Source organism: Rhinolophus hipposideros (genome assembly GCF_964194185.1).
Source record: "Rhinolophus hipposideros genome assembly, chromosome: 6".
In the NCBI taxonomy this organism is placed as follows: Eukaryota; Metazoa; Chordata; class Mammalia; order Chiroptera; family Rhinolophidae; genus Rhinolophus; species Rhinolophus hipposideros.
Window position 1 is genome coordinate 43,428,968 of NC_138052.1, and position 23,066 is coordinate 43,452,033.

Below are 23,066 nucleotides of genomic sequence, written 5' to 3' on the forward strand. Positions count from 1 at the left end.
TGACCCTCTTTCTGTCAACTGTAGTGTGTATCTCAACGTTCCATGATGCTCTATGCATGTTAATGTCCCTATAAATAATAAAATATTTCATGACATTTTCAGTTGTCTCAGTGTATACTTGGATTAAGATCTCACTGTTTATAATCCTATTTAGTGGGATTCTTGTCAAATGAAAGCTTTGTGATTTTGGTTGTAAAAACAATTAAATAGTATCAGTGAGCTTTTTTTGTGAATTTTCAATGCTTTTTGGAATTTTCTAAAATTTTTAAATAGACACTTTTAAAATGCTAAGTGCCATCCATATCAAAATAAGATCCAAAGTGTAAAGGTTTGTAGTATGTGTCTTTTCTGATTATAGTATGATGCGGCTCATGTGAAAACCAAAATCCAAAACTTAAGAGGTTAGGGGAAATGAAGAATTAAATTCCGCCACTGATTCATAATCTATTGGCAACTTTCATGAAAGTTTGTTTAGACTACTGTTATAGAAAGACTTAAAAGTCTATTCCACCACAGCTAGAAAAAAATTTTTTTAAAGGAAATGGAAATCTGTTCCAGCTCTTAAACATGTTTAGTGTCTCCCAGCCAAAAAGGGTTGACCATAGATTCAAGATCATCAAGTGGCAATTTCTAATTCTTCGCCTCATCTGACAACTGCTGCCCTTGGTGTTCACTGAATTGTTTCTTTCTCTTTCAGCTTCCTCCATCCTCAAAAGGGAGAAGCGACTGAGGACAAAGAATGTGCATTTTAGCTGTGTCACCGTGTACTACTTCACCAGGAGGCAAGGCTTCACGAGCGTGCCGAGTCAGGGGGGCAGCACCCTGGGCATGTCCAGCCGCCATAACAGCGTTCGTCAGTACACTCTTGGCGAATTTGCGAGAGAGCAGGAGAGGCTCCACCAGGAGATGCTGAGAGAACACCTTAGGGAGGAAAAACTGAACTCTTTAAAACTAAAGGTAAGCAACATTAGAAACTCACTTTTTGTAAAAACCCCATATCCTTTCCTCAATTTGATTACGTTAACAGCTTTCATACTTACATTCATAGACCAAAGTGGGCCTTTTACACAACAGACTGCCTGCTGAGGCCTTTGTGAAAGCAAAATCAGTATAGTCTCTTCACTGAAAGCAATGTGGAAAATTTACCTGACGTTCATTCATTCTATAAATCTGTATTGTTGAGTAGTGCTAGGTCATAGCCCCTGTGCTGGGGCTGGGGCTAACTGGTATCAAAAATAGATGTGGTCCCTTCTCTCTTAGAACTTCTATTAGTAGGAAAAAATAATTTTAATCATGTAGAAAATATAAAACCACAGCTTCGAGATGTGCTGTGAAGGAGAGTTACAAGGTGCTATGAAAGTGTACAACAGGGAATTAATGTGGTTTGAAGGTCAAAGAAGGTTTCCTCAAGGAAGGGACGATTGAACTGAAACATAAACAGATAACTGGGTGCCAAGGGTTGGCAAGATTGGTTCGGGCAGCAGGAAGAGCCAAAGCTGCTTTGTGGCAGGAGAAAGCACAGTGAGCACACAAAGGCTTATGAGGCTGTAGCCGAGACAAAGAGCTGAATAACATGAAGGAGATGGAACGGGGCTTTGCATTATAGATCATGTTAAGGCTTTTTTTTTTTTTTTTTTCCTCTTCAGAAGTTATCTAACAGTTTTAAGCATGGAGTTGGAGTGGTGGGATAATAGGTTCTGATTCATGCCATTATGTGAGAATAGTTTTGGGGTAGAGGTAGTTCATGTTGGGGGTGGCATATGGAGTTAGACCAGTTAAGAGGCTATTACAATAGTCCATAAGAAAGATTAGATTGATGTTAGGGGAGATGAAAAGAGAGGGACAGAGAGAAATGTTGGCAGTAAAATCAGTAGCCCTTGATGACAGCCTAGATTTGTTAAGGAAAAGAAGGGGACTATCAAGAATGACTACTAAATTTCTGGCTTGCAAAACTGAGTTATGTTCAATTCAGAAAAACTGAAATTTTTTTATTTTTTGTAAATCTAATTTATTTTATTTTTTAATTAAAGTTTATTGGGCTGACAATTTTTAGTAAAGTTACATAAATTTCAGGTATGCAATTCTGGATTATATCATCTATATCTCATATTGTGTGTTCATTACCCAGAGTCAGTTCTCTTTCCATCACCATATATTTGATCCCCTTTACCCTCATCTGCCATCCCCCCTTTCCCCTTACCCTCTAGTGACCACTAAACTATTGTCCATGTCTATGAGTTTTTGTTTCTCATTTGTTTGTCTTGTTCTTTTGTTGTTTTTGGTTTATATACCACATATCAGTGAAATCATAGGGTTCTCTGCTTTTTCTGTCTGACTTATTTCACTTAGCATTATACTCTCAAGATCCATCCATGTTGTCACAAATGGTCCTATTTCAGTTTTTCTTACTGCTGAATAAGTATCTCATTGTGTTACTATACCACAACTTTTTTATCCATTCGTCTATCAAAGGACATTTTGGTTGTTTCCATGTCTTGGCCACTGTAAATAAAGCTGCAATGAACATTGGAGCACAGGTGTCTTTATGGATAAATGTTTTCAGATTTTTTTGGTAGATACCAGGAGAGCGATTGCTGAGTTATATGGTAATTCTATTCGTAATTTTTTGAGGAACCTCCACACTGCCTTCCATAACGGCTGCACCAGTCTGCATTCCCACCAACAGTATATGAGGGTTCCTTTTTCTCCACAGCCTCTCCAACACTCATTATTATTTGTCTTGTTGATGATAGCCATTCTGACTGGGGTGAGGTGATATCTCATTGTGGTTTTCATTTGCATTTCTCTGATGATTAGTGATATTGAGCATTTTTTCATGTCTATTTGCCATTTGTATGTCCTCTTTGCAGAAAATATCTCTTCAGGTAGTCTGCCCATTTATCAATTGGGTTGTTTTTTTGTTGTTTGACTTGTATGAGTTCCTTGTATATTTTGGTTATTAGCCCCTTATTGGAGGCACTGTTTATAAAAATCTTCTCTCATTCAGATGGTTGCCGCTTTATTTTGTCGATGGTTTCTTTTGCTGTGCAGAAGCTTTTCAGTTTCATATAGTCCCATTTGTTTATTTTAGCTTTTACTTCCATTGCCTTTGGAGTCAAATTCATAAAATGCTCTTTGAACCCAAGGTCCATAAGTTTAGTACCTATGTTTTCGTCTATGCAGTTTATTGTTTCAGGTCTTAGGCTTAAGTCTTTGATCCATTTTGAATTAATTTTGATACATGGTGACAGATAGCAGTCTAGTTTCATTCTTTTGCACGTAGCTATCCAATTCTGCCAGCACCATTTATTGAAGAGGCTGTCTTTTCTCCATTGTATGTTTTTAGCTTCTTTGTCAAAAATTATCTGTCCATATTTATGTGGTTTTATTTCTGGGTTCTCAATTCTATTCCATTGGTCTATGTGTCTGTTTTTCTGCCAATGCCTTGCTGTTTTGATTATTGTTGGCCTGTAGTAGAAGTACAAGCTGAAGTCAAGGGAGTCTGATACCACCAGCATTGTTCTTTTTTCTTAGGATTGCTTTGGCTATTCGGGGTCTTTTGTGGTTCCAAAGAAACTGATGATTTTTTGTTCTATTTCTTTAAAAAATGCCATTGGGATTTTGATGGGGATTGCATTAAATCTGTATATTGCTTTGGGTAATATGGCCATTTTAACTATGTTGAGTCTTCCAATCCATGAGCTTGGAATATCTTTTCATTTCTTTGTGTCTTCTTCAGTTTCTTTTAAAAATCTCTTATAGTTTTCAGTATATAGGTCTTTAATATCCTTGGTTAAGTTTATTCCTAGGCATTTTATTCTTTTTTTGCAATTGCAAAATAAATTGTTCTTTTGATTTCTTTTTCTGAGATTTCATTGTACGTATATAGCAATGCAATGGACTTTTGTACGTTGATTTTGTAGCCGGCCACTTTACTGTATTCTTTATTGTTTCTAATAGCTTTTTGGTGGAGTCTTTAGGGTTTTCTATATATAGCATCATGTCATCTGCAAAGAGTGACAGTTTAACTTCTTCATACCCAGTTTGGATGCCTTTTATTTCTTTATCTTGCCTGATTGCTCAGGCAAGGACTTCCAACACTATGTTGAAAAGCAGAGGTGATAGGGGACAGCCCTGTCGTGTTCCTGAACGTAGAGCAAAGGGCTTCAGTTTTTCACTGTCGATTAAGAGATTAGCTGAGGGTTTGTCATATATGGCCTTTATTACGTTAAGGTATTTTTCTTCTGTATCTATTTTATTAAGTGTTTTCATCATAAAAGCATGTTGTATCTTGTCAAATGCTTTTTCTGCATCAATTGATATAATTATGATTTTTTTCCTTTATTTTTTTTATGTGATGTATCACATTGATGGATTTGCGTCTGTTGAACCATACTTGTACGCCTGGGATAAACCTCACTTGGTCATGATGAATAATCTTTTTAATGTATTGTTGCATTCGATTTGCTAGAATTTTGTTTAGGATTTTTGCATCTGTATTCATCAGAGATATTGGTCTGTAGTTTTCATTTTGTGTGTTATCCTTACCAGGGTTTGGTGTCAGGGTAATGTTGGCCTCAGAAAATGAGTTAGGGAGTACTGTCTCTTCTTCAATCTTTTGGAAGAGTTTGAGCAAGACAGGTAGTAGATCCTCTTTGAAGGTTTGGTAAAATTCACTAGTGAAGCCATCTGGTCACGGACTTTTGCTTTTGGGAAGGTTTCGGATGACTGATTCAATTTCCTTACTGGTGATCGGTCTATTTAGATTTTCCAGTTCTTCATGATTCAGCCTAGGAAGGCTGTATGTTTTTAAAAACTTGTCCATTTCTTCTAGGTTATTGAATTTGGTGGCATATAGTCCTTCATAGTATTCTTGAATGATCCTTTGTATTCCTGTGGCATTCGTGATAACCCCATCTTTCATTTTGATTTTGTTTATTAGTGTCTTCTCTCTTTTTATCTTAGGGAGCCTAGCCAAGGGTTTGTCAATTTTGTTAATCTTTTCAAAGAACCAGCTCTTTGTCACATTAATTTTTTTCTATTGTCTTTTTGTTCTCTATTTCATTTAGTTCTCCTCTGATTTTTATTATTTCCTTTCTTCTGCTGAACTTGGGGTTTCATTTGTTCTTCTTTTTCTAGTTCTTTAAGGTGTAACGTGAGGTTATTTCTTTGGAATTTTTATTGTTTCTTGAGATAAGCCTGTAATGATATAAATTTCCCTCTTAAAACTGCTTTTGGTGCATCCCAAAAATTTTGGTAGGATGTATTTTCATTGTCATTTGTTTTTATGTGTCGTTTGATCTCTTCTCTAATTTCTTCTTTGACCCAGTCGTTCTTTAGAAGTATGTTGTTTAATCTCCACATATCTTGTTTTTCCTGCTTTCTTTTTGCAGTTGGTATCCAATATCAAAGCCTTGTGATCAGAGAATATTCTTGGTATGACTTCAATCTTCTTAAATTTGCTGAAGCTAGTTTTATGTCCCAATATATCGTCTATCCTTCAGAATGCTCCATGTACACTAGAAAAAAATGTATAGTCTGATGTTTTAGGATGAAGTGCTCTATAAATGTCAATTATGTCCATTTCATCTAATGTGGCATTTAGGGCTACTATTTCGTTATTTGTTTTCTGTTTGGATGATCTATCCATAACTGTCAATGATGTATTTAGGTCCCCTAATATAATTGTGTTTTGGTCAATGTCTCCCTTTAGTTCTGTTAGTCGTGGCTAGGTATATTTTGCTGCTCCCTGATTGGGGGCATAAATATTGATGGCTGTTATGTCTTCTTGTTGTATAGTCTCCTTTTCCATTATGAAATGTCCATCTTTGTCTCTTGTTAACTTTTTCACCCTGAAGTCTGTATCATCTCATATCAGTATAGCTACACCTGATTTTCTCTGGATACCATTTGCTTGGAGTGTCAATATCCACCCTTTCACTTTGAATCTATGTTTGTCCTTGTAGCTGAAATGTGTTTCTTGGAGACAGCATATGGTTGGGTTTAGTTTTTTGATCCAATCTGCTACCCTGTGCCTTTTTATTGGTGAGTTCATTCCATTTACAGTTAGGGTGATTATTGATATGTGAGGATTTCTTATCATTCTATCTTTAGTTTTCTGGTAAGATTATATCGCCATTGTTTCTTTGCCTTTTTGTTGTTGTCTATTATTTCTGTGTGGTGGTATTCTATGATGTTTCCCTCTGTTTCTTCTTTTATTATAGTATATATTTCAGTTCTGGATTTTTTTTGAATGGTTACCATAAAGTTTATGCAAGAGAAAGTTTGATGTTTAGAGTATTCCATTTTCTTCAGTATGCTTACTTTCTTCATTCCCATATTCTAGTTCAGGCCTTTACTCTCCCCCCTTTTTTGTTTTGGTTTCCACAAATTGTCCTTGTTGATGGTGGCCGAATAGCTTCCTTTAGTATTTCCTGTAGTGCAGGTCATGTGTTAGAAAATTCCCTCAGCTTTTGTATGTCTGGAAAGGTCTTTATTCCTCCTTCATTTCTAAAGGATATCTTTGCTGGATATATTATTCATGGCTCATAATTTCTCTCTTTGAATAGTTTGAATATTTGGTTCCACTCCCACCTGTCTTGTAGAGTTTCTGCTGAGAAATCTGATGGTAATCTAATGGGCTTTCATTTGTAGGTTACTGTCTTCTTTTCCCTGGCTGCCCTGAGGATTCTTTCTTTGTCATTGATTTTTTTTTGAATTGTGAGATTTTTTTTTCATTTGAAGGTAAATCTTAATGCTATTGAAGTCACAAATATGCTAATTTAAATACCCAATTCTATTTATCTAAAACACACATTGCAAAAATACAAATGTCTGTTCTCTCCACATGTCAGAGCCCATTTATTTCATGGTTTGGAAATGGGGAGAATAGATTCCCCTTAACTGCAAGTCAGCAGGTGTTTCTTTACAGTTAACTTTAGCAAAATTCATACAAAATAGTAATTAACAATGATCTTCTTTACTTGTTAACTCACAAGGAAACACCTTCAAAACTGAATTTTGTTAAAGTTTCTGTACTAAAATGTAGAAAAACTGAACTACACAAATATTGAAAAGTTAAAAATTCCTTAATTTTTTATTCCTGGTACCACTACCACAATTTACAGGGCAATATACCTGATGTAATGAAAAGAAAAAGAAAAAGACAAAGCTACAACAGATAAAAGACCTCAGGAATGTACATCTAATTGACACTACATTGCATTAATCAATAGCTGCACTTTTTGCAAACTGTGGCTATGACAGTCCTGAACAAGAAGGGTTTCCTGTTTAAGCTGAAGTAACTTTTCTGACTATGGATCATCGTTCCTTCTGTGGCAGATTTTTACAGTTCCTCTAATGCATTTGGGACGACTGTCTCAAAGTAACCTGCAGCTTTCCTGACAGCTCCTCGCTCTCTCTCCTGCTAAGAACTGTAGCCCTTTTCTGCTGAGTTTTTAGAACCTTCTGCTACCATATCCACCACTTCCACCACCAGATCCATAACTACCACCATAGGGACTGCCCGAGCTTCTTCCACCAAAACTGCCCCCCTTCATGGGTCCATAATTTGATTGTTGTTGTCCACTATAATTTCCAAAATCATTGTAGTTCCCACCACCACCATAGTTACCACCAAAATTCCCTTCATTGTAACTGTCATATCCTCCTCCACCACCACCGCCGCCATATCCACCGCCTCCTTGGTTTCCATAGCCTGGCCCTCCTCCACCACCATAGCCTCCTCTACTGCTATAGCCAGGACCACCGCCATAGTTGCCACCATCACCTCCAAATCCATTATATCCACCATCACCTCCTCCGTAACTACCACTGCTGCCACCTCCACCACCGTCACCTCCTCTTCCACCAAAGTTTTCACCGCGACGAAAGTTACCCCCACCACCTCCAAAGTTCCCTCCACGACCCATAAAGTTGCCAGATCCACCTCCACGACCTCTTTGTGATCCAGCAGACTGCATTTCTTGTTTAGAAAGAGCCTTTTTCACTTCACAATTATGCCCATTAATAGTGTGGTATTTCTGAACAACAATTTTATCAACTGTATCATGATCATCAAAAGTTACAAAAGCAAATCCTCTTTTTTTCTCACTCTGCCTGTCTTCCATAACTTCTATAGTTTCAATCTTGCCATACTTTTCAAAGTAGTCTCTCAAATTATATTCTTCTGTATCTTCTTTAATACCACCAACAAAAATTTTCTTCACTGTTAGATGGGCACCAGGCTTTACAGAATCCTCTCTAGAAACAGCTCTCTTTGGTTCCACTACACGCCCATCAACCTTGTGTGTTCGAGCACACATCGCTGCATCCACCTCTTCAACATAAGAGTAAGTAACAAAACCAAAGCCCCTGGAACGTTTTGTTTGGGGATCTCTCATCACCACACAGTCTGTGAGTGTGCCCCATTTCTCAAAATGTTCTCTTAAACTATCATCTGTAGTTTCAAAGCTCAGACCACCAATAAACAGTTTTCTCAACTGCTCTGGTTCCTTTGGATCATGGCCCTCCTCCCCCCCGGCAGCAGCGGCGACGACCGGAGTTGGGCTGGGGGCGACCAGGCAGCCGTTTTACCTCCATTTTGAGACCGAACTTGCCTCTTCCAACTCGAGTTTAATATCTTTGTCATTGATTTTTGACAGCTTCAATACAATGTGCCTTGGATTCAATACAAAGGCCTGTTGGGGTTGAGGTAATTAGGTTGAGGTAATTAGGTGTTCTATTTGTTTCTTGGATTCGAGGATCTAGTTCTTTCCAAGAGTATGGGAAGTTCTCCTCTACTATTTGTTTGAATATACTCTCTGTTCCCTTTTCTCTTTCTTCTCCTTCTGATATGCCTCTTATTTTTATATTGCTCTTTCTGATGGAGTCAGAAAGTTCTTGTAGAGTTCTTTCATTTCTTTTAAGTCTCAAGTCTCTCTTCTTCCATCCATGCCATTTCCAGATTTCTATCATCAATGTCACTGATTCTTTCCTCCAACTGGTCAACTCTACTACCTAAGCTGTTTATTTCATTCTTCATTTCTTTTATTGAGTTCTTAATGTCCAGAAATTCTATTTGGTTCTTTTTTAAAACTTCAATCTCTTTGGTAAAATTTTAATTTTGTTCTTTCCTTTTGTGTCTGAGTTCATTAAAACTGCCTGTCTGTGCTTTCTTGCATCTCATTGAGTTTTTTAAGAACTGTAATCTTGAATTCTCTGTTATTTAAGTCACATATTTCCATATGTTTAAGTTCATTTTCTGGAGATTTTTCATTTTCTTTCTGAGCTGTCTTGTTGTGTTGGTTATTCATGGCCATTAATGATTTATTTCTCCTCCTAAACATCTACAGTAGTAGGTTCTGCAACAGGTTGATAGTAAGAGGTCTTTCTTTTATTTTCCAGTAGGTGTTGGTAGAATGTTTTATTTTGTCTCCAAATGCAGCCGTTTATTCTCTCACCGTGTAGTGTTATGTTTTCTCTGCACTATTCTGGCTTCTCACACAATGAAGGGGTTCCCTGGAAGGCGGGGCTTCTCCTCTGTGAACAGTTGGCCTTGGTTATATGGCACCAACTCCGTGGGGAGATGTGGAGAGCTTCTGAGGTTCCAAAGCTCTTCCTGTTCCAGATTCAGATCCTGTGTGCTTCAGCATCTCTGCAGGGATCCGCCCAGATAGGTGGGTACAGGGGCGGAGTGGGTTGTGTGAGGTGGCCAGAGCAGTGGTGGCGACCACCACCACCTCCAGTCCTGCTTCCACAGCTTCCTCCTCTTTGCAGGAACTAGTTGGGCTGCGAGTCTGTGTCTATGGACCACCGTTCTCAGCACTGCAAAATTCTGTTCTTTTGATCTGACACTGTTACTGTTCCGCTTCTAGCACTGGGAAGATGGGGCAAATTTTTCTATGATGAGGATATATCAAGGAATCCATGAAGAAGAACAGGTTTGGGTTAAGGGTTGTGTGGGAGGCATAGATAATCAGATCATTTTTGGACATACTAATTTTTAGAGGCTTTTGAGTTTTTACAGATATGTCATGGAGTAGTCCAGGTGGAGATACTGTCTAGGAAATATTGTTCAGCCACATTAGTGATTAAGTGAAGAGAAACATAACTTAGGAATCTTCTTTCATTGACCAAAGACACTCTTTATATTTGTATTGATCCATCAACCTGTCAATATATAGGAAATGCTTTCCCATGATTATCTAATGACAAAGGAAATCTTTCCAGGTAATCCAGAATACTTAACACAAAGGGTCACTTGTTAAGTAGCTGAAGCACCATAAGTTTACCTTTGTTACCTGTACCTTTAGTTTCCAGTATAAAGTCAATTGACAGAGATGTGATTTGTGTTTCAAAACACCTTGTTTTTATGTATTTTGCAACTTATGTTTGTGCCTTCCTTACAATTGCACAAGAAGGCAGTCCCTTAAACTAAGCGGGACACAATCAGCCTAAAGCATTTTTCATATTTCCTTCGATAGTGTTTTTTGACAGATTTTATTGAAAGTCCCTTAAGATTTTTTGGTAGCAATCCACTATTATTGTTGTTTTTCATGATAGCTTTGCATGTAGCTTAACTTAATAATAATAATAATAATACTCAGATTTGCTTCTGAAATCTCCCCTCTCCCTTTCTAACACACTGCAAACCAACTCTACCAAAGAGTGAAGTCATTCTGTAACTCAAATATTGACAGACAATAGTAATAGCTGCCACTCATTAAGTGATATTTATTTGCCAGGTATTTTATAAACATTATTTAATTTAATCTTTGCAAAGACCCAGTAGGATAGGTAAATTATAAAACAATGTATGTGATTAAAGAAAAATAAGTACAAAGGTGTTAAATAGCTGGCTCACTCAACAGAAAACTGGTTCTATTATCTTGTTAGATCCTATTCTAAAATTAATTGATTATCCTCTATAGGCATTGGGAAAGACAATCTCTGTACCTATAGGGAGTCATCCCTTTCTGAGGTTTAGTACTGTGTGCAGTGGTTTTTAACAGCTGGGGAACTATAATTCTGAAAACCAAAAGATTTATTGTGGTGAACTTTGAGCCACATTGTACATGTGATGAATATCAGGGGGAGCCATACAACTACAGGAACCTTCCTCCATACCAGGCAGAGATATATTCTGATACTGTAATTTGTAATCAGCTACTTCTACATTTTTTTTAAAGAAGCTGAAGAAGCAAAAAGAGCATTCTATTATTGATTCATTTTTTTCATTGTACTTACTGTTGGAAGTTGGAGAGGTAGTCATCTGCGTGGATGTCCCATCTTGGTTTGTCATTGATAAGTGAAAACATGCAGCTTTCCCTTTTGGTGACTATAAACAAAAGGCATTTGGATAGCATTGCTTCTTCCAAATGAATACCAAGCAAAAACGATAATGTGATTCTGAGATGATCTAATCTTACCCTCACTGTACTGAAAGTATTCAGAAGCTTAGAAACACATGTCACATGAACCTAATAAAATATCACAGCAATGTGGACCAGTCTGCTAAAAAGAAATCTGAGGAGAATCAATGGAGGAAAACGTGTATGTTTTAGTTGTAATTCCTCTAACATATTAACATTTATGTTTTAAAATATCATTGACTATATTGGTCTAAGGTTTAGCTTTCCAAAATCTAAAATTAGCTATTCAAAAACATTAGCTACCCCAAAATTTCACTCTGATACTTGAAATTTCACGTTTAATATAACATTTGTTTTGAAATACAAATACCTCTGAGGTAAGTAGCAAAACAAATGTAGCTAAATCAATATTATTTTCACTGGGGCAGCAGGAAGCTTACTGACCCAGAGAGGAATCCAAAGAGGAAAACCAAGATCGTTAAAAACACGCTGTGCCACTTTGGTTTTGCCTTGAGGTGGTCCTCTGTGAGAAGTAGGGAACTGCCTATTGATTAAGGAGAGAGAAGGCAACATCTGACAAGACAAATACTTTCCAAAGCCCTCGCTATGGAGACTAGGTAGAACACCACAGGAAACTCATTGGACTTGGCACTGGGTAGTTTCCCTTCTTCTCATTTGAGAATCAACAGCCCCAAAACAGTAAGGAGGAGTTTTGCTTTCCACTATGCCACCACATCTTTCCAGGACATCTTCCTGTGTTCCAAATAGAGAGCTCATATATGCAGTGGCACCTTCTCCAATGGGCTTTAATAGCGAAAGATTAGTAAAAAGAAATAAACACATTTCTTGATGTTTCCTTACAGTAAATATTTTGGAAACAAAACAAGAAGAAAAATTTAGTTTTTCATTGTAAAATTGCTTCTTATTTAGTAATTCATCTCTTAATCAAATTATGAGATAGACATATTGAGAATCAATATATACATAGATTTATGGAACAAATCCAATTCTATTTCAGGGGTTCAAATGTGTCTTTTTTATTGGTGGTGTTTGTGTTCCCAATATTGTCTAAAAAGAATTAATAGAGAAAGCTGATTGAATAAAATGCATGTTCCTTGAAGAAATAGCTAGCTTTAGATTTCTAAATTACAGAGCACAGTTTTTTTTCTCTCAAGCCCATTCAAACTTGTCATACTCTTCACAGTAATCAATGCAGTCATCTTAATACTATACTCTTTTCCAAATTAAGTGCTTAGATTTCATCATCTGCACCACATTGTTGAAGAATTACATTAGCTTTATTCCCATTTCACATGTATCTGTAAAATGCATTAGGCAGCCATTTGTATGTTTCAAAGAGCTTTGGCATCCCAATTGCCTCTAGGTTATATCTTACTGGATTCTACTGTCTTGTTCTAGGACATTTAATTTAGCTTTCACAGCTTTGACTGACCCCTCTTTCTCAATGCCTTTTCAACCTTCATTGTTCTTCCTCTCCTTTTCTGAGATCAAGGCTATTTCCACTCTGGTACCATTTCTAGTGGCTTTCCAGGATTATAGCTTTTCTCAATTTCTTGATCATTTGTTCCTTGAAGAATGCTTAGCTGTTTGCTCTTCCTTTCTCATAAAAAAGAGTTGACAGATCATAAGTCTTCCTTTAATCATCATACTTTAAAAAAAATCTCTTATTCTTTTTCACCCCAAATCTTAGATTTTTGAATGTGCTTTATTCATTTAGTGACTTACCCATGCAACATTATAATTCTTCACCTTCACCCCCAATCCTACCTCTTGTATCCCTTCAACAATTTTATGATTTAACTAACCTCCAGGTAAACATCTTAAATGCCCGAGGAGATATAAGGGATTAGAGGTTTGTGAGAGATGATTGACATAGGCTGTTACCACAAACCTATAGTTTCCAAATTTTTGGATGTGTTTTCAGCTATTTTCCTCATATTACAGTTATTTGTTATATGGGTCAGAGTCTAACGGTCATGGTATTTGTTTACTCCTCTTATCCCTATAGAACTTTTCCGTTAGACACCATAGAGATTACTCAAGAGTATTCTTACTGCCTGTGTTTCCAAAATATATTCCTAAATGGAGATCTGCTCCAACACCAAATGGAAAACTTTGATATCTCAAATATGTGCCATGTCATATGCACAATCTGTTTTGACAATTACAGAGAAAATATATCTACCCAAAGTATTGGAGACCAAGAAGATGAGCTTCAGCCCCAGGGATTGCAATACTTTTAAGAATATGTTCTTTCTAAATATGGCTGATATTTTAATTTAAATGGAACAATTAAACATATGTAATCAAGTCTTTACATTCTTCCTGTACAATAAGCATTGATCTTCTAGTTCACGAGAAATCAATTGAACTGATTCTCCTGATTAAAATTTTGAGAGCATCAGCGGTGTGGTGTATTGGAGCCAACTTGCAAAAGATGCTCACTGAAGTGGATTGTGCACATCTCTTCCTAATGGGAGCTTAAAATCGGCCACAATTGGAGTATTTACACCTCGGGACTTGATAAACACAACAAATTAGAACTGTTTTTCAGAGATCCAACTGTCAAATAATACTTCCCAGCACACTGTTGGATTTATTTGGCTTATTAGCCATTGCTAAGAATCACTGTTTGTCTAAACCAGAAGTGAGGATAGGAATGTATGAAAAGTTTATATATTGATATTATCATTCTTTCTGGTTACTTTTGTGGTGATAGGTAAGCCCAGGACTCACTGAAAATTCAGTTTGATAAAATTCTTGTAAGCTGACAAAATAACAAAACATTCCTGGTTCTCTGAAGGCATTATTAAATTGGTTCCAATTTGCCACCTTCAATTAACAGCAAATGAGCTGAAAAATTACACTATTAAGATTTGACTGAATATCCAAATGATGTGAATGTTTTCCTTTACTTTGCTAGAGACCTTAAAGATTAGGTCATCTGTCCAACTCATACCATGAAACCAGGAATTCCTTCAATAAAATGTATATCCTATATGGAATTGGATATACAAATACATATTTTTATATCCAGCCTCTTATTGTACATATGTGGCGACTCAGAGCATACAGTTTTTTGAGGTAGAAACAAATCCCTAAAATTGATATATTTTTACAAAATTAGGCAACATACTATGCGGATTAAATGCAGGCCAGGGCATATGAGTTAAAAGTCAGGTGAGAAAATCAAGAGTAACACATTAGTTCAACAGTGGTAACTGTCACTTGGATGACCTTCTCCTGCCATCTCTATTAGAAATGGCCACAAAACAAGTACTCAAAAGAAGAGCTAACCGGTGAGGTGGTCATATCTTCAGCTTACTTCCTGTCTTCTTTCTGAGCTCTTTTCCTCTGTGTCTGAATCACATTTTTCATTTCTGAATGAGCTGATTCTAAGGAAGCGTTTATTGCTCTTTTGTTCCCTGCCCTACAACGCTGAGGCCAGCTCTTGCAGTGGGCTCCTGCCAGACCCTTTTCTTCTATACAGTTGTCTAAGACGTTTTTCTCCAAACTGGTCTTGCAAGTCTGGCTCAAGTTTTGGAGTCAAATACAGTGGAGTTTTTGTCTTAATAAAGTCACTAATTAACTTTGTAGCTAGACTTTGGTAAATTATCTTCTCAAGACTCCAGGTTTCTCAACTATAAAAAAATACTTCATGGGGCGGACGGATGGCTCAGTTGGTTAGAGCACGAACTCTGGGTAACGGGGCTGCTGGTTTGATTCCCACATGGGCCAGTAAGCTGTGCCCTCCGCAACTAGAATGAAGTCATTGAGCTTCCACTCAGCTCCCGGGTGGCCAGATGGCTCAGTTGGTTGGAGTGCAGGCTCTCAACCACAAGATTGCCAGTTCAACTCCCACAGGGATGGTGGGCTGCACCCCCTGCAGCTAATAACACAACTGGATCTGGAGCTGAGCTGCGCCCTCCATAACTAAGATTGAAAGGACAACTTGACTTGGAAAAGTCCTGGAAGTACACACTGTTCACCAATAAAGTCCTGTTCCCCTTCCCCAATAAAATCTTAAAAAAAAAAAAATACTTCATAAGATTGTTTGCAAATTAGGTAAGAATATTTATATAAAGCTCAGTGCCTGGTTTTCAATATATGGTATCTTGGGTCATTCCCAAGGTCATCATCATAGTAGGCAGTAATTAGTGTTTGTGATATTGCATTATTTTTTATTTCCACTATTATTTCTACGTGTTAATATCTTTAAAATAACCAAGAAACTTTATTTCTAAGAACTCTTTTTAATGGCTTCAAATAAGTGTTTTTATTTTTTGTTTTGTTTCTAGCATTTTAGTTAACCCACATTTTCAGTGTTGTTTTTCTCCCCAAAATCATTTGCATTTTTTTCAGGCATTTAGTTCACAAAAAATTATAGCTCATTGGAACTTATAGTAAAATTTATTTATTACATGATAAGGGGGAAAAAAATGACTGAAAACTGATTTTCATTTGAACCCCGCCTTGTACTTGACCCAAAGCAGTATGAGAATCACTTCACTGATTCTGACAGTATTATGTCCCATCCCTCAACTATATTTAGATGGGCAAGTGTTTTATTCTATGGGGCTTTGAGAACTGTTTACTTATACTTATCATTTACATATCAGACAGATTTACAAAATTAAGATGTCTGGATACTATCTTTTAAAAATGTTACGGTCCTTTCATTTGTAGAGTAAGTCTGGACAAGTTTACACAGTGGCTCAAGAACTAACTGCCATCTTAAGGATCATCATTGGAACAAAGCAAACACACACACGAGTCCTTGACCTTGAGAGATACTTCCAATACAATATAAATAAATGTATACATATGCAGGATAAGTATATAATGCGGTAAAGATCATTAAATCATGAGTTAACTCATTACTTATCACCTATAAGGTGACTAAGATAAGGGAACAGGAATAACGCACTGAAGGCTTCCTCTTTATTTGCTTTTTGTTCTTTGCCTATGGACCAAGACGAGAAAGGAATCCCATACAAGTCCAATCATCTGGATAATTTCAGGCCAGTGAATGCCTCATGCTGTGACTCATCTGAGGCCTTGCTCAGTGTGGAATGTCTTCTGCCTCTACTTGTTTATCAACTGCTACTCCATCTTCAGAGTTAAGCTTAGATGTGAAAGTCTTCCCTCTTCACCCCACTGCCAGCCCCACCTCTAGGTGCCTCTTCTACATACTCTCAAAAGCCCTGTATTTACTCTCAGCTAAGAAATCTTTATGAAGTGGATTGTAATTGCTAGATTCTTCGTCTCCTTATTCCAGTCCCTTGAGATCAAGACTTGTGTCTTGTGTGCTGATAAACCTAATGCCTAATACAAAATAAGCAAAACAAGCTGTTCAAGATATATTAAATGTAATAGTGTAGATGTGTAAGGATCATGACAGCTAAAAGCACACGCTGCATAGTCAGATATGTGGGTTGTGATTTAGTACATACCCTCACTGCTTGTGACCTTGAGCAAGTTATTTAGTATTTCTGTGCCTCAGTTTCCTCATCAGTTAAGTGGATATAATGATAATACTTAGGAGATTGTTGTGATGCTAAATGAGTTACTGCAGGTAAAGTGCTTAGAGCAGTGCCTAGCACACAGATTCCAAAATTGTTGTTAATTAATATTGTTATAATTATGTCACATCTGTTTTTCCCACCTCTCTGTTACCTCCACCTCCAGTGTTTGTTTTTTTCACACACAGGTACAGAGAAACAAAAGCAGGTTTGAGGGCCAGGATTATTTGGTGGTCTCATTAAACCCAATTTTTGGCAGGCTTTCTTTGAGTTCTTGAGAAGGCAAAATTATTTGGGGAAAGAGCACTGAATTAGAAATGACTCAAGTGCCATATTGCCTTCTAAGGAACCTATCTCAAAAGAGAGCATTCCTTTGAATGTGCTGGTTACTCTATATGCATTGATTTTATGAAAATAAAAGTTTTTAAACACACTGTGTTTAATTCCATATTAGAGTCCCAGCACTATAGCAGGTGCCATAGAAAACTTGGAATCTATCTGTGAGATACAGGGAAAGGCATACTAAACAAGGGGTCAGGGAACTGGGTTCTGTAAACATGTTTTGGAGAGGTCACAATCTGAGCCTCATAAATCCATAAAATAAGGAGGCTGCATCTGATGAACCAAAGCCTGAAAATTCAATGTATCTATTTTGAGATAGGGAATAGACACTTAAAGGCAACACTCATGTCAAGAGAAAAATAATGGGATACTCACACACAAAATAGAATATTATTCAGTTATGAGAATGAAGACTATCCTGCCATTTGCAACATGGATGGACCTTGAGGGCACTATGCTGAGTGAAATAAGTCAGACAAAAAGACAAATACTGTATGATTTCACTTGTATGAATCATCTGAAAAAGCAGATCTTGTAGAAATAGGGTAGAATGGTGGTTACCAGGGGAAGGGGCAGAGATGAGGAGATGTTGGCCAAAGGTACAAACTTTCTAAGTCATAAGAAGAGTAAGTTGTGGGGGCGGCTGTTTAACTCAGTTGGTTAGAGCGCGATGCTTTTAACAAGGTTGCCAGTTCAATCCCCACATGGACCACTGTGAGCTGCGCTTTCCACAACTAGATTAAAACAACTACTTGACTTGGAGCTGATGGGTCCTGGTAAAACACACTTAAAAATAAATAAAAGTTTAAAAAATAAAAAAGATGATTAAGTTGTACAGCATGTGATTGTAGGCAACAGTACTGTATTATATACTTGAAAGTTGCTAAGAGAGATCTTAAATGTTCTCACCACAAAAAAGAAATGGTAATCCTGTGATATTTTGCTGCAGTGGTAATTGTTATGCAATATATAAGTGCACCAAATCAACACGTTGTACACCTTAAACTGTCAGGGTATTATATGTCAGTTATAGCTCAATAAAGTTGGAGGAAAAAAAGAGAAAAAAATTACAAAATGAATATTCTTGTGAAGATGTGCCATGGAGTAAAGGAATCAGCAAAAATGGATGATGCCGTCTTGGAAGACTCCCTGGTTTCTTTGCACTGGATCTTGAGAGCATGAAGGACGAGTTATAGACAGAAACAGGGAGCTCACTGAGTTTTTCCCTTGTTGCTCTGATAGGAGAAAGTGCATTTCAAAATCGTCTATGTCGTACTCTGTGTTTAAAGAGCATTTAAGCTCAATGGGTTTGGGCTGGGTTTTAAAGGAGTAAATGCATAGACTGGAGGAGAGGACTGGGGAAGGACTTTCAGGGGCACTACAGAGAATATCTCTCTGGCTGCATTCCAGAACTGAAACTGAGGAGGGGAAGTAAGCAAATTGACCAGGGTGAACTAGAATATTTCCAGTCTTCATTGGAAATGACAGAGATGATATTGAAGAGATGAGGAGAAAACCTTGCCAGATCACTTCAATGCTAATGTGAGATTTTGAAAATCTAGTTTAGGATTCTTGTAGGTTCTTGAACAAGAAGAAATGAAAACATTATGTAGCTCTGTGTGGAGGATTTTTAGGTTCTTAATTGAATCTCTACTTTGAAATAAAATTATTTGTTGTAAATCAAGTATGTGAAAGTAAGAGATGCAGGTTTTATTGTGAAGGACACTTGTATTTGGAATAAGAACCATTTGTACTTTGAGATACAGATTTTTTAAAATTCTCAGGTTCCAATTGGATATTCGTGTTGCCCTAAATTTTTTATGTTTTTAAATATTTGCTAAAATCTATTTTTGTTGACTTTAACATTTCATGTATTATGATAACAACCATTATATTTTTTTTTAAAAAAAATCAAACTGTTGATATAAAATGGAGGGTTTTTTGTTGTTTTTGTGATGTTGCCAGTTACACAAAGGAGCATAAATATTGGAGAACATGTAAGTTAATTAGGAAGGAAGTACTGACATGAATCATGCTAACCAAGTCCTGGGTGTTGTTCCACGTGTGCTGTGGAGTCAAAAGCTTGATGAGGTTCACATAAGCAGGCCAAGAATTAATAAAAACAAATCTAAACGCCACAGAGGTGACAAGATGGGAACGATAACTCTTCCTGTTTGCTACTGCAGCTTAACCTATCACAGAGAATTGAGTAGATGTTATGCAGTTACACACTTGAATTCCTTAGAAAATCAGATCTTTACACATAGAAAGATGTTCTGTTTGCAGATACGAATCAACAAAAATGATAAGAGTAACCAATCAAAGTTAACATCCCAGTAGTGGACCATCAATAGTGGAAACCTGAAAACAGCTCAACCAATACCATTGTAAAGAAATGCCAAGGAAGGAGGTAAATTGCAGATCACACCAAGAAGCAAAGCCCAGTAAAAGGGAATGCCCATCCTTGCGAGAACATAGGCTTGCGCTCTGAAATACTCAAAAAGATGTAATTCAATAGCTTTTGGAAATGCATTTCAGGGACCTTTTGGAATACATTTTAATATATAATTGCTACTGTATTATTTCTTCTACCTGAGGGCAAAGGCCAGTTTTTATTTGTTTTTCAATATAGTCAGAGTTATCCAGTTTAGGATTTGGGGGTCCATAGTAAATGTTCTTATCTAAATATCAGACTTTTTCCTATGCAGATGAGGGAATGATGTCTGATGTCGCCAGAGTATTTTAACTGTAATGACTGCGTTGTTGTTAAGATATTTTTTTAAAAATGGTAATAATTATAATTACTGAAATTTATAAATAAATTTAAAAATTAAAGAATCAAACAGCTTCTGTATTTAGAACTTCTTTGAATAATCCCTTACAGAGTTTCTGTACTTATTCCTGTGCTGCTTTTCAGGATACATTTCTTGCTCATATTCAGAGAAACATCTCTTTCTTAGAAGTGAAATACTGATTCAGGGTTTCCTGAGGGATGAAATTAATTTAGAAAAGAAATATAAATAAAAGCAGAATAGTTATGGGTGTATGAGACATAGTTGTCCGCATGAGCTGTGATGCAGAAGGTATCGTTGTGGGCACCGGTTCGTGTGAACTCCTTTGAGGGCCCAGTTCATTATTCCTGTTGCCCACTGGTGTGAACCTGCCAGCACCGCCCTCTGCTCCTTGTGTTCACTGAGTGCACTCTGACCTGACTGCTTCATATCAAGCCCTCATTCTTGGAATGTCCTGTAGGTTAACCATGTTTGTAATGCCAATCAATCGCACAGTGCAGCACAACTTTATTTTCTAGTACATGGTTTTGCCGGTGCCCAAAAGGCAGGGTGGTCATTTCAAGGACAACATATTTGCTGATTTAGGTGGCAATGGTTTCCACTAAGATGCTATCACCTCTGAACAAGGACACATTTATTCCAACATCAGAGCTGCCCATCACGAGCTAAGTTTAAAGATAGCTTTCACTGATGGGCATCTGTAACCTTTGGTCTTTTTCACATCGCACTGGCTAAAAGCTCTAACAACTCTATCTCCTAACATTAGGAGGTTAAGAGATCCAATTAGCCTTCTGTTACCAGTACTTTAAAAGCCTATCATTTTGATCCCTTCATTTGCTTCCCTGTGACTTCTCTAAAGAGACAAATAAATGGAAATGATTTGGCCCACGAACACTTACTGATTATTGGGGACATGATGTTATGCAATAGTATAACAGTAAGGATTTTAGACGCTACCCATGCTAAGTCTCTTCTTTACTGCTTTACATTTCTAGATGACTAAGAATGGCACAGTGGAATCTGAAGAAGCTAGCACTCTTACAGTGGATGACATCTCTGACGATGATATTGACTTAGACAACACAGAGGTAGATGAGTACTTTTTTCTGCAACCCCTGCCGACAAAAAAACGGAGAGCACTGCTGCGGGCCTCTGGAGTGAAAAAGATTGACGTGGAGGAAAAGCATGAGCTGCGAGCCATCCGCCTATCGCGAGAGGACTGCGGCTGTGACTGCCGTGTGTTCTGTGATCCAGAAACATGTACCTGCAGCCTGGCAGGCATTAAGTGTCAGGTAAGAATTTGGATTTCAGGGACTCCAAAGACAAGATATTATACTCCCCCTAAAGAGGCAGTCATGTTACACATGGAGAAGAAACCTTGGGGCAAAGCACAACACATGATTCAAGAAAAGAGAAGTACTCATTCAAGGACATTTATGGGTGTATATAATATGCTCATACATATAAGATGTAATGTGAAAGGCAACCCAAGCTATAGCCGAATCAATCAAAATTATTCCTCTTGGATTCATTTATTATACTAGCTTCTTTGGGCTTTTACAAGCATTCAGGCACATCATCATATCCCTAACATTTGAATTTGTATTTTCTGATTCATCCATGGAGTATAAAATGGCGATGAGTTAGAGGTGGTATGGGCTAGTGGAAAAAATTACTAGATGGGGACATAAATCTGAGTTCTACTCCTGGCTCCTCTTTTTGTGAGAAATTGGCAAGTAAGGTAAACGTCCTGGTCTCAGTTTCCCCGTCTTTAAAATGAAAGGGCTGAGCTAGAGCAGACCTTGGCAAACTATAACGTACAGGCCAAATTTGGCCTGTCACTTGTTTTTGTAAATCAAGTTTTATGGACGCATGCTCATGTTTTTGTTTGCTTGTTTGTTTATGTGCTGTGTCTGACTGCTTTCATGCTTCTACAGTAGGATGAAGCAGTTACACAGAGAACATATGACTCATAAAGCCTAAAATATTTACTTTCTAGCCCTTTACAAAAAAAAAAAAAAGTTTATCAACTTCCTGGACTAGATTATTCTCAGGTCTTAATCTATCTGTAGTATCATTGGTGCTTCACGATTACTTAGGTGTCATTATTCTATGCGGAAACTTGGCTTTTTTAATAAGGAGAGTAGCTTGGCAGACAGGAGAGGACAGTTCTCATCAGCTGAACAGCCGGATTCACAGGAAAGAGATTAAGGAGTAAGAAAACAGCTCTGGACTCTGCTTATAACACCTGCTACTACTTTCTATTGGGACCGGGATGACTGTGCTACAGTCTGCCTTCCCTGTATCATAGGAAATTCCCCACACTCGAATAAGGGGAGTTCAAGTTCTTTCTGGTTCTCTGTGCTCTGGTCTGCATACAGGTTAATTGGTGCGATCTGGGACAATTAACAAATATCTTAGGAGTACCCTTGGATTGCCCAGAACTGCACGAATCACTTGAGTGCAGCGCTCATTGCTATGACACTTGCTGAACCCCATCACTCTATCTAGAGAATCCAATCACTTGAATAATGTGAGGATATGCATTAAAATGATCATCCCCTTTCTTCAAGAAGCTTGTAGTCTGATGGAGTAGGAAGGAGAAGAAGGAAGCCAGGATCTAAACACATGAGTCCACCAGCCATAGTCACGAATGTTCATGCCCATCACAGACCTGTCAGACACATACACGCACCATATCCCAAGGATCCACAATAATGAAAAGGTAAACCAATGAGAGCAAATTATCAGGCTGCACTGATACTAAATGGTTTCCATCTGGACACCTCGAGCAGAGAAGTTCATCTTATAATAAGCAAAGAAAAAAAGGACATGGCTAATACGGGATATGTCATAATTTAGATTAAAAATAGCAAGTGGCGAGGAGAGCATTATTAAGTTTGTTTAAAACTGGGCATGTGAACTGGCATGCATCAGAAGGAAAGGGAACTTGGTGAAAGGACAGAAGCATTAAAAACAGAGCAAAATTAATGGGATGAAGAAAAGGGGAGAAGGGA

The 23,066-nt window shown here is 37.5% G+C and overlaps 1 protein-coding gene and 1 pseudogene across 4 annotated transcripts in view; one reads left to right on the top strand and one right to left on the bottom strand.

The window, feature by feature from the left end:
- CSRNP3 (cysteine and serine rich nuclear protein 3) overlaps positions 1-23,066 on the top strand; it is a 204,860-nt gene that overhangs the window by 170,490 nt on the left and 11,304 nt on the right. For all 3 annotated transcript variants that reach the window (XM_081051135.1, XM_081051136.1, XM_081051137.1), the window contains 2 exons: positions 698-957; positions 21,045-21,341. In XM_081051135.1, the coding sequence (XP_080907261.1) occupies positions 698-957; positions 21,045-21,341 (557 nt within the window). The remainder of the gene's footprint in view (positions 1-697; positions 958-21,044; positions 21,342-23,066) is intronic.
- LOC308498681 (heterogeneous nuclear ribonucleoprotein A3-like) lies at positions 4,652-8,601 on the bottom strand (annotated as a pseudogene). The gene has a single exon. The product of its transcript is annotated as a heterogeneous nuclear ribonucleoprotein A3-like (transcript).